Source organism: Hyaloscypha bicolor (genome assembly GCF_002865645.1).
Source record: "Hyaloscypha bicolor E unplaced genomic scaffold K444scaffold_49, whole genome shotgun sequence".
NCBI lineage: Eukaryota > Fungi > Ascomycota > Leotiomycetes > Helotiales > Hyaloscyphaceae > Hyaloscypha > Hyaloscypha bicolor.
The window spans coordinates 395,735-410,860 of record NW_020194551.1 but is presented as its reverse complement, the minus strand read 5'-3'; the positions used below and the strand labels follow the sequence as shown (position 1 = coordinate 410,860).

General features: G+C 50.2%; 7 protein-coding genes across 7 annotated transcripts; 4 read left to right on the top strand and 3 right to left on the bottom strand.

Annotated features, from left to right (window-relative positions):
• Positions 1-302: 302 nt before the first annotated feature.
• On the bottom strand, positions 303-1,980 carry K444DRAFT_609630 (uncharacterized protein). Its single transcript, XM_024879606.1, has 2 exons — positions 1,111-1,980; positions 303-911 (listed from the first exon to the last, which is right to left on the bottom strand). The coding sequence occupies exons 1-2, from the start codon at positions 1,620-1,622 to the stop codon at positions 617-619; spliced, it is 807 nt and encodes a 268-aa protein (XP_024740722.1). The 5' UTR covers positions 1,623-1,980; the 3' UTR covers positions 303-616.
• Positions 1,954-3,843, bottom strand: K444DRAFT_609628 (uncharacterized protein). The gene is made up of 2 exons (XM_024879605.1): positions 3,312-3,843; positions 1,954-3,254 (listed from the first exon to the last, which is right to left on the bottom strand). Exons 1-2 carry the CDS (start codon positions 3,596-3,598, stop codon positions 2,054-2,056), a joined length of 1,488 nt encoding a protein of 495 aa, XP_024740721.1. The 5' UTR covers positions 3,599-3,843; the 3' UTR covers positions 1,954-2,053.
• A 436-nt stretch (positions 3,844-4,279) lies between these two features.
• On the top strand, positions 4,280-5,020 carry K444DRAFT_319693 (uncharacterized protein). Its single transcript, XM_024871868.1, has one exon. The coding sequence runs from the start codon at positions 4,404-4,406 to the stop codon at positions 4,884-4,886; it is 483 nt and encodes a 160-aa protein (XP_024740720.1). The 5' UTR covers positions 4,280-4,403; the 3' UTR covers positions 4,887-5,020.
• Positions 5,021-6,935: 1,915 nt separating this feature from the next.
• K444DRAFT_641285 (cytidine deaminase-like protein) lies at positions 6,936-7,653 on the top strand (the record flags this gene model as incomplete). The annotated part of the gene is made up of 2 exons (XM_024884608.1): positions 6,936-6,956; positions 7,060-7,653. 2 exons carry the CDS (start codon positions 6,936-6,938, stop codon positions 7,651-7,653), a joined length of 615 nt encoding a protein of 204 aa, XP_024740719.1.
• A 256-nt stretch (positions 7,654-7,909) lies between these two features.
• Positions 7,910-8,664, bottom strand: K444DRAFT_641284 (uncharacterized protein; the record flags this gene model as incomplete). Its single annotated transcript, XM_024884607.1, has 4 exons — positions 7,910-8,190; positions 8,267-8,472; positions 8,538-8,554; positions 8,605-8,664. The coding sequence occupies 4 exons, from the start codon at positions 8,662-8,664 to the stop codon at positions 7,910-7,912; spliced, it is 564 nt and encodes a 187-aa protein (XP_024740718.1).
• Positions 8,665-8,950: 286 nt separating this feature from the next.
• Positions 8,951-10,006, top strand: K444DRAFT_626503 (Swi3-domain-containing protein; the record flags this gene model as incomplete). The annotated part of the gene is made up of 3 exons (XM_024882659.1): positions 8,951-9,207; positions 9,255-9,333; positions 9,380-10,006. 3 exons carry the CDS (start codon positions 8,951-8,953, stop codon positions 10,004-10,006), a joined length of 963 nt encoding a protein of 320 aa, XP_024740717.1.
• A 271-nt stretch (positions 10,007-10,277) lies between these two features.
• K444DRAFT_522128 (antiviral helicase) lies at positions 10,278-14,531 on the top strand (the record flags this gene model as incomplete). Its single annotated transcript, XM_024874179.1, has 4 exons — positions 10,278-10,492; positions 10,551-13,265; positions 13,469-13,712; positions 13,851-14,531. The coding sequence occupies 4 exons, from the start codon at positions 10,278-10,280 to the stop codon at positions 14,529-14,531; spliced, it is 3,855 nt and encodes a 1,284-aa protein (XP_024740716.1).
• Between the last annotated feature and the right edge of the window lie 595 nt (positions 14,532-15,126).

Here is a 15,126-nt window from a genome sequence, read left to right as displayed (position 1 = left end):
ACACTAACTAACCTCATAACCAAACAACCTATTCCGCTTCAACATATTTCAACATCAATATGCAATATGGGCCGAAAGAGATGAGAGAGAAGAGTACGAAAAGAGTACGAGAAGGAATACGGTGGAGAGTTTGGGGAGGGGTGCGGACGGGAATATGGACAGAAGGGCGGCAAGATTCCAGAAAGGAATATAGCAAAGGTTATAGCAAGGAATACGGAGAGAGATATGTGGAGGTGGAGAGCGGCGCGGAGGACAAGGACAAAGACAAGGGGACTTCCAGGAGGGACAATCAAGGTGGAGGAGGCTATTCTGTTTATTCTTATTCTTCCTCTTATTCTTCCTCGGCATTTTCCAGCTTGGTCGATGCAAGTAATTTTTGCCTCGATGGGCTGCTAGGGGGGATGGCTGGGATTTAGGGGTAGCCTACCCTCACTCGCCTGTGGGAAAATATTAGCTAAGTGGTTCATATTCTTACCGAATTCGCCCATTCACACGTTTCTTTGGATTCATTTTCATGTCCCCAAACTAGTGGTGTTTTGAACCAATCAACTCCCCCTCTCAATCGTATTCTAAAATTAACCTTCCTCCGTTCTCCCTCCGGGGCTCCTCACTTCTCTCAAAAAACCCAGGGAATAAACCTCTTCGTCTTCCGATGCCAGTCCTCCCACTCCGCTCCAAACCTCTTCTTCAACATCGATTCCTCATCCTCAACCCTGATCCACGTGGCGATCAGTGCGGCGCCGATCAGGACGTTCCACATCGTTCTCCATATCGACATCACCACCTCAGGATGCGCGACCCAGCAAGCGAGCCAACAAGATGACACGCCTTCAGCTCTGCCAATAAGGTAGAGGTTGGAGAGGATGACGATCATGTTGCTGGTGTAAGAGGGGTGTTGAACGAATTTGTACCTATCGAATAGTGGATGAGTCAGCGAACTTTGAAAATGTGAGTGAGAGCCAAGGCGAGAAAGTTTACTGTAAATAGTAAGAATCAAAGAGTGCCAGCTAAAAACAAGCAGATCGAACGAAACTGAGTATGATTCCTCCCCTCCACCTCGATAGAGGACAGGAATGCGGAGTCAAGGATAAGTAGAGAAGAAACACGTACAGGCCTGTCGTAACCAACTTCCCCGGCACCGCAAGCTGGAACGTGAAGTTCGGTCCCAGCTGCTTGAATGCCAGTAATCTCACTGGCGCCGCTATCAAAATTCCGCCGAGGCAAAGACTCGTTCGCCAAGACCAGGTAAAGAGAGAAGGGTTCAAATGCTCCTGCTTTAGACAGATGTGCTGAGGTGGTGAGGGGTAAAAGACGGCGAGGGCCGCGTGGTGTATCCCGAGGCCGATGACCGCAAGTCGACAAGAGTTTACAAAGAGTGGGGATGTGAAGACGGCGATGCTGTCTTTCGTTTTTGTTTTCGGTGGAGTTTTTGGTTGAAAAGGGGGAGCAGGGGGGGTCTTCGTTCCTTTCGTGCTCGTTTCTGTGGTCCTGGTGCCTGCGGTGGTGGAGGAAGTTGCTTTTGAATCTGAATTCGGCGGTGTGATGACCAGGACTGTGAGAGTTGTTGCGGTAAGGATTGTGAGAGCGAGGAGGATGTTTGGGAGGGGTGGCAGGGTAGGCATTTTGGCTGGTAGGGAGTGGTGGTAACAAGTTCGTGGTGTGGTATGGTTGACGAGAAAGATAGATGAGCTGAGGTAAGAGGGAAAGTTTGAGGCTGAGGAAAGTTAGTGGGGAGATTTCGGATCGAGAGGATGAGGCAGGGAGTGAACATACCATAGTAAGGCGTGATGAATCGTGGTGTGGTGTGAGGTGCTCGTGCGGGTCAAAAGGACGAGGAGGACGGATGTGATATCCGGAGTTGTAGCGACAATCAGGTGTTATGGATGTGTAATGTATATCTTGGCAGCTTGCGAGGCACAATTTGTAAGGAACTCAAGATTAGACAGTTCAATTCACTTCCGAGGCACAGCATAGGAATAGCAATTACTCCAACAAGTTTTATTGTCACAAGTTACATCTGGTGTACAAGGGCAATATATGACCGACGCTAATTTCAAGGATGATCACCCAAACGCCAACCCTCCAGAGACTTTTGGCCCAACGCTCCGGCTTCCCTTCCATGCGGTACAAAAGAAAATCCCCTCCTGTCTCCCCTAATCTCTCTAGGTCTGAACAGTTCTTCCAGCTCTGACTGTCTGACTTCCGCAGCTGCGTCCAGCTTTGGGGTCTCCTGTCTCTCTACTCGTTCCTTCTCTATAACGGTGATGGCCCATAGTAACGTCATGAGGACTTCCACGCTCGGTGAATTCGATCCTCCATAATGACCCGCATCTGCGTTAGAAAGACAGTCTTGGAGCTGCTGTTCAGACGCTAACCGCATTGCCACCATCGTCGCATCCAAAAGAGGACGCGCCAAGTTGGGGCTGCAGGTTAGCAGTCGTCTCAGCAAGCGAATCCGAAGAGTGAATCTCGGGCGCAGGCTGGTCGTCGTGGTGGAGGAAGTCATCGAGGTCGAAGTCGTCAATGCCGCCGTCGTCGTGGCTAACCAAATGATCGTAGTTAAGATCGAATTGGTCGGCGATAGGGGCGATCCCATTCTCAAAGAAGTGACGATCTGACGCAGTGGGGTCAGGAGCGTCGAAATAGCCGCCGAAGTCATATTGATGAAGAGGTTGATTGCCAAGATTTGAGAGATGGCTGAAGTTGTGGCTGTCATTGAATCCATCCAGGGCCGTTGTTCTTCCGACTGACACTGCAGGTCGCACAACATCGCGGCAGGATGTTGTGTCATATCGGAAGAACTGGCGCTGGCGGACTCGACAATAGGGCGGATCTCCGGGGAGAGGGAGGCGGGGTTTACGGTTTGTGCTGGCTCAGCTTTGATGATGGATTGGTTGCTGATAGGTCGTTCTTGGGCGTCTCGGGAGCCGAAGAGTTCTTGGGAGAAGGTGACTGGGGTTGGTGCGGAGCGGAGTTCTGCTTGTGCTGGTGTAGAAGCGATTGACGAGGACCGAAAGACAGTCATGCCACCGGTAAATTGCTCAAGCTCACGCATGAGGAGTTCGTTCTTTGCTTGCATGTCGGCCAAGCGCATCTCGAGATCAGCGTTTCGTCGTTCGATGGCACGCTTCTCGCTCTCGAGGGCCTCGACTTCTTGTCGCTTGCGCTCTCGCGATGATTGAGCTGCACGACGGTTGCGGAGGACCCGTTCCACGCGTCGTTGCTCCTTCTCGTCTTCAGTCTTTGCGCGTTTCCTAGAAAGCGGATTAGCTGATTGATCGACAATCGTGAACCTCGCGTCCAGTATGTACCTCGGTGGAAGGTTGGTCTTTGGCTCTGGGAGTTGTTGGCCCCAAGACTTCCTCTTCTTAACAGGCTTCTTCTCGGGTGCCGGGGTGCCAGCCATGCTGCTTTCTCCATTCATAGAGCCTCCGAACATGCTGTCCTCGTCATAGTGTGACTGAGGGGTCATGGCTTCGGCCGGATCCATGGCGTCGTTGAAGAGTGGCGGGTAGATGGTGCCTGGAGTTGAGACAAAGCTGTCAGCCAGGCTGTCAGTTGGCGAATGCTCGAACTTGATGTGTGTTGTGTTCGACATCTTGGATTGATGGTATCGAGAGTCAAGATGTGTGGTGCTGGTTGTGGCGTGGAGTGTGCGTATTGGGGGAAGATGAATTTGCACTCAATAGATGTATACAACGGCCTCGGCCATGGCGGCAGGACACTCTGGCCTTCTTCGTGGATGAGTCAGGAAGGATGGAAGGCAGCAGCTGTGTGCCGGGTGCCCAATGAGCGGGCGCGTTTGTTCTGGGGTTGGTGGTTGTGAAGGTGAATGGACTCGAGGAATTGGGGAGGATGATCTGTCTTTATAAAAAGGACACGGTTTCGCTTTCGGGCTGACGAAAGACGCGCTATGCCGCTTTGGGAGGCACGCTAAGCACAGCAAGGGCAGCAAGGGTTCCACGCAATTATTATTAGCCTGAGCCAGGCCCCTGAGTTTGGCCGCTTGACGGCGTGCTCGTCAGTTCGCAACGCAACTCCTTCCGCAGCCCCCTTTCGTTCGGAGTACGGAGTATGTGCACTGCATTTGCTGTATCCGACCCACACGGGGGAGGAGGGGGCTTCATCCATCGAGTCAAACGCCGCCAAAGGCATTCATGCTCAGACGGCGTGTGAGGGAGGGCCCATCAGGATCACCACTCGTGGAACACAGAACCGAATCAAACGACTCGACTCCGTCTTGGTGTTTCACCCGCCCATCGCACCACAATTGATTTGTTACACCAGCTGCGAATACGTACCCATCTGGGTCCATACTTCGTACTCCCTACTTAGTACAGTTCACGCAAAAATAGGGGCCCCTGTTGATCTCGGAGTGTCAGCGTGGCCGGCTCGATCGGGAGATGTTCATTTGGCACCCCCCGCACTTCGTTCGTATCATAGAGACTGCAACTCGTACAGAACCTGCTACTTCAGTACAACCTCATCAACCTGCTGAAATTGGCGTTAGAACTTCAGTTCTGGATGGAAATTGTGGTGGTAACCTCGTGTGCTCAATTTGTCTTGGGTTGCATCTTGGCTCCAGCAGCCACGGGCCAGCTGCAGCCCTGACTTCAGCCATCTTCACCAGCACCAGCGCTGCCTCAAGCCAGCTCGCCACCAAGACATCCTTTTTCCATCCCTTTCCTCCTGGTGCCTCCTTGCAGCGAGACATTCAAATAAGCAGAAGACATTCCCCTCACATCAGATCAGAAACACAATTACCTTTGCCTTGCCTCTTCTACGGCATAATTGTGTCGAGGCACGGCAATAAACTTTTTCCTGCGTTCGAGGCAATCTTCATCTTACCTTGCACGTCGCCTCACCTCGTCTTTCTCATACAGTAATACAGTCAGAAAACCGGCCGCCTCGCGAACATGACTCTCAACTCCCGTCCTGTCACGTAAAGTCGAACATACCTCACATCACAATACAAACCATCGAATTGCATGCATCACATACCGAAAGAAAACTTCAATAGATTAGAGAAGAAGATTTCCACCGTGTTTCAAACCCTAATAACACCGAGATTCCGCATTCCCCCCGTCCCAAAAATCAAAATCCAATATACAAACCGGCTCGGCTGTTGCCAGAAGCCGACCAACAAACCACAAATTACAACATTAATATGTGTTTTTCTGTCTGCAGCGGAAGCGCTGAAAGGAAAAGGCGGAGCTGGATTGTGCATGAAGAGGAAGAGTTGCAGTTGCACTCCAGCCGCTCCGCCTCCACGGCGCGAATCCAGCACACGAGATAGGTAGGCTGGAGTGATGTTGGATTGGGGCGACACGATGAGGATCTGACGTGCATTTGGTAATATTTTGGGTTGTGCCACTTGAATTGATTTGTTTGCTCCCTCCGCCTCCAACCAACACACATCTCCGTAACCTTACAAGGCAGGAAACTCGGAGAAGGATCATCAGTCATCATCAGCCTTCGTCGTGCAAATGCAAATCCGAATCCCCTTCTTTCACCTGCAAAGCCGATCTCCAGATCTAGACTCACATGAAGATACACACACATTCCACATCGAATTATTTAAAAAGCAAGTCTTTCTCTTCTTCCGAATTAGGCTGCGGATAAAATCAGAATTGGCAATGGGGGCGAGACTCGCACGGCCTTCTAGGTCGCACGTTTCGGACCGTGGATCAAGGCGGTGGCCCGAGATGGTGGCGCAGATTGAAGCTCGATGCAGATGCAAGGGTAAGGGGTAAATCTCCCCTCCATCTCCCTAGAAAATACACTTCTCAGGGGGGAGGGGAAAGGGGCGAAGGAAGCATTGAAATAGAATAGAATGTTCGAAATTTAAAATAGAGAATGGAAATTTCTTAAAGTTTGTGAAGAGGATAGATGAAACCTGGTTTTATTTTTGTAGTTTTTTTAATTGTGGAAGAGGAGGATTCATGGAGGAGTGGGAGATTGGAGGCGGGGAAGCCTGAGGGGGGATTAAATCTGTTACGGAGTACGGAAGTGCAGAGGGGAATGACAATCGAGAGAGATTCGTGATCTTGGATGAGTCTGGATTCTGGGAGGGCGGATGAAGTTCCAGGATCGAAGATTGCGGCCCACACAAGATTCGAGATCACGTGCCCAGTTTGTTCAAGGTTCTCTGTGAAAGTCTGGGCTTAGATATTAGACTGCTGGGGGTAATGATGGCATACTAAGTCCAACAAAATTCTTCTTCTCTGCCTTTCTGCTGTCTGAATTCTAAGAACTCCTTTTTACGTCACGTGATGGCATCGGTTCCATTGGGAACAAACCAGAGGAGAAAGTGAAAAACTAGAAGTAAGAAGGGAATTGTTGAGATTTTGTTGCATTTCGCAGGGAGATACCGGGGAGTATATGGAGGTTTCTGTCCCCCTTCTCGAGGTTACTCCCCGAGGCGGAGGACATTGGAAGATACTGAATCACGTGTTTGTCACCTCTGATTCTGATGGGATATCTGGCTCCTGAAAGCTTTTCATACGGTCCTCAAAAAACACACTTCAAAACACTTGATTCATTTTCAGAAAGAGAGCTTTGTTGTGAATTCATACTGAAGAGTTTATTTTAAGCAGTAGCAAAGGCTGTGTAACGCACGTGACTCACACCTCATATTCAACTCTCAAGGGAAGACCTCCCTCCAAAGCTCATACTAAACTTCAAGTACACCTCACTTTCAATCACCTTAAGAAGGCTCTTTGATCTATTCTAAAACGCCATTTCTTCTCCATCTTCGATAACATCTGGCAGCCTTTCACATCAAGTCAATCTTCCAATTTTTACTACTCCACAGAAATCTCAACACCATGAATCCCCACCCTCCGCAAACCTCCTCTTTACCCTCCTCACCTGTATTGCCAAACACTGAAACCTCAAAATTGAATGAAGAAGAACGTCAAACCCACCTCGCATTCATGCGTGAAGCCCTAGCAATGGTAACCCGCCTCCCCCCTCAACCACTCCCTTTTCATCCCCCCCTATATAAACCCCGCTCTCCACGCCACCTCACCTCCTCTCACAACTCACTAACGACCGCAGGCCGAGCTCGCCCTCTCAACCAACGAAACACCCGTAGGATGCATCTTCGTCCACCAAAACACCATCATAGGCCGCGGGATGAACGCCACAAACGCATCTTACAACGGCACCAGACATGCGGAGTTTATCGCTATCTCTGACATCTTCTCTTCAACCGACCCAGAAGGGAAGAAGAAGTATGGATCCAAGGTGTTGAAGGAATGTGATTTATATGTTACGGTAGAGCCATGCATTATGTGTGCCAGTCTTCTTCGGCAGTTCGGTATTCGAAGAGTGTTTTTTGGGGCGGGGAATGAGAAGTTTGGGGGGTGTGGGGGAGTTTTGAACGTCCATGTGGCGAATGGTGCGACTGAGCTGCAAGGCGAAGGAGGGGACGGGGAAGATGGTGCGGAAAAGGGAGGAGAGAGGAAAAGGCATGAAGATGATTATGAGGTTAGTGGGGGCTGGTTGAGGGAGGAGGCTATTTTGTTGCTGAGGAGGTTTTATGTGCAGGAGAATGGGAGGGCGCCGGAGCCAAGGAGGAGGGGGAAGGAGGAGAGGGTTGTGAAGATGGATGTTGAGCCTTTGGTGGAGGGGAAGAAGAAGGGTGGTTGAAAGCTGAGAGAAGTTGAGAGGAAGCTTTTAGTGAGGAGAGATCCTAGAGATCATGCTGGACCAAGTTATGAGGAGCCGGAGGAGCTCAGAGCAGAGGGCTCATAGGCAGGGCAGTAGGACGCAACCAGAGATACAGGTCGCTGGCAAGAGCACGGAAGACAGGACATCAAGTCCCAAACCGCTCATCTTAAACCACGCAAATTCCTATCCCATTTCATATTTACAAAACACCATTCCCTTCTTCCCCCTCTCCCATCTAAAGTTTTCTTCCCGTCCTCTCAGCGTCCAACTCCCTCTCTGCTTGCTGATAATACTTCGCCGTATCCACGCCATGCTGATTGTGATTCACAAAATTGAACCACGGAATAACATGCAGAAACAGACCCGAATATCTCGAGTTTCTGGCCGCCATGCCCTGCACATATGGTGTCGTTGTGCTGGTTCCGTATAGCGGCTCTCCCTTCTTGACTTTGGCCACCATCTCCTTCATGTCCATCTCGACCTCTCTCTTGTTTTCTGTGAAGCCGTAGAAGCGCACTATAAGCCCCGACATATCAGCCGTGATCCAAACTCGTTGGAGGGAAGATGGCGAAGATGACAAGGGGAAACACACAAATCGACCGCTGATAGAACATCAAAAACCCAGCGCCAAGCCCAATCACACCCGTGAGTCGCATAATCGGCGCAAATCCACCCTTGCCCACATATGACGGAGCGAATTTCTCCCACGTTAACATTAGGCCTGGTCCAGCTGCCGCCGCCGCAGCTCCAAAGGCGTAATCCCCGGGACGAGCATAGGCAACGACTCTCTTGAAATGTCTGCAGAATATTAATATCCTCCTTCCAAGCTATCATCTTTCATCCTGGAATCGAAGGGAGCTTACGGATCAGAGTCGATGAGCTATGAGGCGGTTGTTAGCTACCAATTGAATGGGAGATGGAGAGGCGTACGGGATAGTCAGTAGGGACCGCCTTTGCTGGCACATAGGGCCGCTGCTCAGTGTTCGACATCTTGACGCTCCAATTGCTGTCCCAATTGCAGTTCGTGATTCCAATTGGGGTCTGCGTCTCGAATGTCGTTGCGGAGCCGATTAGCGCTAGTGTGATTTCGATACGGAGAGCAGAGGCGGCCAATGCCGCAATCGCGTTGCCCGTTTGGTGGACGCGCTTCTCGTGTATCTAGACCAAGCAACTTCCTAACTACGATTTTCAACGATTTTCAGGCGGTTTGGGTTTCGACTTGAATACTTGGACTAGCTTGGAAAATTTGCAGTTTCCTAAATTTTGAAAACTCAAGATGCCTTCGTCAGATACGTCGAGACCTCTCCCCGCCGATGGACCTACAGCAGGCGGAGACGAATTGGACGACCTCTTCAATTACGACGTAGACGATATCAATGATCCTTTCAGCGAAAACTACGTGGTTCCTGGCAGCAAGGAGAGGGCGAAAGAGGCGGCAGCTAAAGCAAAAGCTGATGCTGACCTGGGAATCGACAAGAAACTTGAAATCACACGGGCACCAAGAGCTCCACGGGTGAAGCTTGACGAGGACAGGTATGGGCATTGTTTTAATTTTCAATGGCTGGACTGACAGAAATCAGACTCCTTTCAGCAAATGGTATCCCGAAGTTACGGGCCAAGGCAAAGCACCATCTGAAGTTCAAGGGGAAAGGCCATGAAGTGTGTTTCCACAACTCTTCACCAAAGCTCTTGCTAACGATTTTAGTACTCCGATGCCTCCAGACTACTCTCCTTCTACCAACTCTGGCTCGACGATCTCTTCCCCAAAGCCAGGTTCCTGGACGCTCTAGCAATGGTCGAGAAAACAGGACACAAGAAACGCTTACAAATGATGAGAATGGAATGGATCAATGAAGGCAAACCTCAGTCGTCCGTTCACGAGGGTTCCCTATTTGACGAGCCCGTGCTCCCAGCAAGAGAAGATGGTGAACGAGAGAAGACTGCTCCGAGAGTTGCACCTATATTCGAGAAGAGGTCGAGTGAGAGGCCAAAGACACCAGTTGCAAATGCTGGAGCGGATATCGATGATGATATTTATGATGCTACGCCGAGACCGAGAAGACAACAACCTGCGGAGGAGCCTGTTTCTCAAACTGATTCTCTGTTTGGTGGGGGTACGCAGAGCATTTTTGGACCTGCAAAGACGGTTGTCGAAAATGGTCCGGATGAGGATGAGCTTGATGCGTTGATGGCAGACTTCGACGAGGAGGCTTTACAACGAGATACTCAGCGTTCGGTTGCAGTAGAAAAACCAGTTACCGCAGTAACTCAGGATATTGGTGACGACGAGATGGAGGCTATGGCAGAGATGGATATGGGTGACATGTGGTGATCAAGGGGTTCTGGCGTTTGCTGTTTGGTTGCATCGAGTGGGTGGGGTATTGGCGTAATTGCACAGATGCTAAACGGCAAAAGCATTCCCAATGATCCATCCTATCTTCGTACATTTGTTTGTATTGTACGAAATGATGCTGGGGCAATTGATATTTGGCGCTGGTGGGGTAAAAAGTGCAGCCTCGCGTAATTTCATGAAGTCAACATTCATGTCAAAACCCACATCAGCCTTCCTACAAGGCTGATGCCAAATTGTCAACCACCACGCCATGGCGGACTCTCTAGTCACTACTCTCGAGAATATACGGCTGTCTGCCAGTGCATCGGACAACACAGCAGATGACTGGATTGACAACATCCTCGACTCCCAGCGGCCCCGCAAACGGGTCAAGCAAGACCCGCAAGCTCTCAAGCTCCAGCTAGAAGAGAAATACCTCACGCCCTCAACCTCCTTCTCCCCAGAATGGCTGAACAAGCTGCAGCAGTAATTGTTCCACCCCCTCTTGGTACACCCGCATGCTAATCTGTCCGTGGTTGCACAGGAGATGGGAGGCCCCCACCGACTACACAACACTCTTCAAGATTGCCCCAACCCAAACCCGAACCATAACCCGCTTCACGCGCGAAGGCCTCGAGGGGCGCGTGACAGGTTACAAAGAGGTAACGGTCCCCGCGAACAGCGCCACCGCCAAAAACAGCACCTCGTTCCTGCGCAAACCAGCCAACAGAGCGGACTTCGTGCGTGGAGCGGCGGGCTTCTTCCCTTTTGCGCCGGGAGGGTTGGAGGGTGTGGAGGCTGCAGCGGCACTTGAGGAACAGGCTATAAGAAGTGAGGCAAAGGAGCAGGGTGGGAAGAGCAGGTTGGAGAGGGTGATAAATTTTAGTGGAGAGGGGGGGTTACTGGAGGTTCCGCCGGGGTTTGAGAGGGGGTTGGATTTTGGGAAGAAGAGAAAGGATGAGAGTGATGTCAAAGAGGCGGAGGAGCTGGAGAATGTGCTGGATGAGGAGCCTGAGGATGAATTGACGCAGGATGGAGCGAAGGAGAATGGTGCTAATGGAGCTGACTCGGGAGATGCCTCAGAGGAAGATGGGGAGGATGATATTGACTCGTTACTGCCCGTCGAATTCCCCGCTTTGGAACCTCATGGAGTACTTGCGTCTTCGAGTGCGAAGAGAGGTGGGAGGGAGTGGGCTCACATGGTTGACGTTAAGAGGGATATCACGAATTTCAGGGAATTAGTTCCGGATATGGCGAGAGAGTGGCCTTTCGAGCTGGACACATTTCAGAAAGAAGCAGTCTATCATCTTGAGAATGGCGACTCGGTCTTCGTTGCAGCACACACTTCGGCTGGAAAGACGGTCGTGGCTGAATATGCAATTGCTCTAGCAGCCAAGCATATGACGAAGGCCATATACACTTCACCGATCAAGGCATTGAGCAATCAGAAGTTCCGGGACTTCAGACAAGTCTTCGACGAAGTTGGTATTCTCACTGGTGATGTACAGATCAACCCAGAAGCAAGCTGTCTGATTATGACAACGGAAATTCTTCGAAGTATGCTTTACAGAGGAGCAGATCTTATTCGGGACGTAGAATTCGTCATATTCGACGAAGTTCATTACGTTAATGATCTGGAGCGGGGAGTGGTCTGGGAAGAGGTGATCATCATGTTACCAGAGCATGTTACTTTAATTCTCCTCTCTGCCACAGTCCCCAATACCTACGAGTTTGCTTCCTGGGTTGGACGAACGAAGAGGAAAGATATCTATGTTATATCAACACCGAAACGACCTGTGCCCTTGGAGCATTATTTGTGGGCGGACAAGGGAATTCACAAGATTGTGGATTCGGAAAAGAGGTTTATCGAAAAAGGCTGGAAGGATGCAAATGACATACTCTCTGGCCGGGATAAGCAAAAGACACTGCCAGCGCCAGAGGCCAATGCTCGCGGAGGTGGCAATGCTAGAGGTGGAAGAGGTAACAACCAACGTGGCGGAAACCAAAGGGGAGGCGGTCAACAACGAGGTGGGGCACAACAGCGAGGGCGCGGAGGACCTCCCAGAGCCAGCCATAATCCTGGCCATATGGGGAGGGGAGGTAGACCGGGTGGTCGAACTTCTGCAGCTCAGGACAAGACTCTCTGGGTCCATCTCGTGCAGTATCTCAAGAAGGAGAGTTTACTTCCTGCTTGTATCTTCGTCTTCTCCAAGAAGCGGTGCGAGGAGAATGCAGATGCACTCAGCAACCAGGACTTCTGCACCGCCACGGAGAAGAGTGCAATCCACATGATCATCGAAAAGTCGATTGCAAGACTGAAGCCAGAAGATCGCGTACTTCCGCAGATTGTACGCCTCCGAGATCTTCTTGGCCGAGGTATTGCCGTTCATCACGGCGGCCTGCTTCCAATTGTGAAGGAAGTTGTCGAGATGCTCTTCGCCCAAACATTGGTGAAGGTCCTCTTTGCAACGGAGACTTTTGCTATGGGCCTGAACTTACCAACTCGAACCGTTGTCTTCTCCGGATATCGAAAGCACGACGGTCATTCATTCCGAAATCTGTTGCCAGGAGAATACACCCAGATGGCTGGTAGAGCTGGTCGTCGTGGTTTAGATACAGTTGGATCAGTCATTATCGTTGCTCCAGGCGGCGGTGAGGCACCCCCTGTGACTGAACTGCGGCAGATGATTCTCGGAGACCCCTCCAAGCTGCGCTCGCAGTTCAGATTGACGTACAACATGATTCTCAACCTTCTCCGCGTAGAGGCACTCAAGATCGAAGAGATGATCAAACGAAGTTTCAGTGAGCATGCTACCCAGCAACTGCTACCAGAACACGAAAAAGCTGTCAAGGTTTCCGAAGCAGATTTGGCCAAAATCAAACGTGAGGCCTGTGACACCTGCGATAACGACCTCGATGCATGCCACCAGGCAGCACAGAACTACAAGCAATTGACTCTGGATCTCCATCTCGGACTACTGGCCACCCCTGTCGGACGACGCATGTTCTCACCCAAACGACTAGTCGTCTACACAAGAGACGGTATCCGGACTCCTGGTATACTTCTCCGAGAAGGTGCCACCAGCGGGCCTGCTCCTACTGTCCACGTATTGGAGATCAAAACTCGCAGAGACCAAAGAGATTCTACCGACCTGCTCCCGTACTTGCCGAAGTTCAGAGGCTTGTTTACGCGCCTACCTCTTCAACATAAGAAATCGATCGTCACGAAGGCACTCCACATACCAGTATCCGACATAGTGTAAGTTCAATCTCTAATTCCTCGTTCCGGGTCTCCCACAAATTATGCGACATTCAGTTCAAGCCCTCCACAAGTCCCGACGTCCCAAAGACTATGTACATTTGAAATCTCGCCCACTCGAATGTTCCTAAGGCCTCGGCACACTCAAGATTTCTCCTCTTTCGAATGCCCTTGGAATTTCGGTACAAAGCTGACTGGTTTAGATGCGTTACACAAACTGTCTTCAAAGGGGTAATTCCTGAAATATTCACTGGAGGGGAAGAGCATCAGAAGGCTCGAGATCAACTATGGAAGGTTTGCCAGTCATGGACATCAGACGAATGGAATGAAATGGATATGTCTCGGGTCAAGGATCTTCAGCTAAGAGATCTTATCGCTGGGCGCCTGGAAGAGATGAAAACGGCACAGAAAGTCGAGTGCTTGAAGTGCCCACAGTTCGTTAAACATGTAAGTTCTCATCCCAACTCGATGTCCAAGAGTGCCTCGTACAACTAAGTCGAGCATCAAATTCAATGTTCAGAAGTACTTGGAACATTGAAGAAATACCCTTTCCTCTTCCAGAAACGCAATACTGAGTATCTCTAGTTCGCCATGTGTCATGATCAATGGCTTATCAAAGAAAACATCTCTCAACTCCGCCAACTCATGTCCGACCAAAACCTCCAACTCCTCCCCGACTACGAGCAACGCCTCCAAGTCCTCCAAGACCTCGACTTCATCGACGACAGCTCCCGCGTGCAACTGAAAGGGAAAGTAGCCTGCGAGATCCACTCGGCCGACGAGCTCGTCCTCACTGAGCTCGTCCTCGACAACGTCCTCGCAGCCTACGACCCTGCCGAAATCGTGGCCCTCCTCTCCGCCTTCGTCTTCCAAGAAAAGACAGACATGGTACCCAACCTCACCGGGAATCTCGAAAAAGGGATGAAAGCCATCATCGAGATCTCCGAGAAGGTAAACGAGCGCCAGACCTACCACCAAGTGATCCTCTCCTCGGACGATTCCAACGACTTTGTCTCCCGTCCGCGGTTCGGACTCATGGAAGTCGTCTATGAATGGGCGCGCGGAATGAGCTTCAAGAACATCACGGACTTGACGGACGTCCTTGAGGGCACGATTGTTAGAGTAATTACGAGGCTAGATGAGACGTGTCGAGAAGTCAAGAATGCGGCGAGGATTATTGGGGATCCGGAGCTGTTTACGAAGATGCAGACGTGTCAGGAGATGATTAAGAGGGATATTACTGCTGTTGCGAGTTTGTATATGTAGATACCTCGCCCTAGCTTCATGTCAATGTCAATGTCAATCTATACATTCATTCCAGACTTGGGCGTCGGGTAACCCGGGTAGTACCCAGAGCCTACGATGGCGGTTATTCAACTCATGGAAATCTGGATGGGTGGATATCCAGGAAATGAAGGGTCACCGGGTAGATATCCGGAAACCCGGCACTGGACGCGGAAAATAGTAAATCAGCTTGGGAGCTGATTAAAGTACTAGCCTATCCTTCTACTAAGAGACTTATAAAATCAAGGATAAAAATCGAGTAGAGAGTTATGCTCTACGTGTATAAATCTATACATAACCCTTGTATAAAATTACCCGGGAATCTAACGGTTTAACCCGTACCTAGACAACTCTTAGAGGGTAAATACCCGTCAAGCTCTTAAATATCCACAGATATCCGTTCCGCTGCGGCCAGGGTTGTACCCCGCTATACTTTTTCTCTCAACTTCAAACATTAATAAGTTTTAATACGATAATAAAAGATCTATATCCTCTTATACTCTATTAATTTGCCTTTTATATTACAAGTATATAAAGATTTAGTAAATTAATATAGCTTAGAAGAGTAGGCCTTTAC

Bases quoted from the DNA above. Each gene is read 5' to 3' on its own strand.
- K444DRAFT_609630 (XM_024879606.1), bottom strand. From the start codon at position 1,622: ATGCCTACCCTGCCACCCCTCCCAAACATCCTCCTCGCTCTCACAATC. The intron at 912-1,110 runs GTACGTGTTTCT...ACTATTCGATAG, and splicing joins AAGTTGGTTACGACAGGCCT to GTACAAATTCGTTCAACACC.
- K444DRAFT_319693 (XM_024871868.1), top strand. From the start codon at position 4,404: ATGTTCATTTGGCACCCCCCGCACTTCGTTCGTATCATAGAGACTGCA.
- K444DRAFT_609628 (XM_024879605.1), bottom strand. From the start codon at position 3,598: ATGTCGAACACAACACACATCAAGTTCGAGCATTCGCCAACTGACAGC. The intron at 3,255-3,311 runs GTACATACTGGA...TCCGCTTTCTAG, and splicing joins AAGACCAACCTTCCACCGAG to GAAACGCGCAAAGACTGAAG.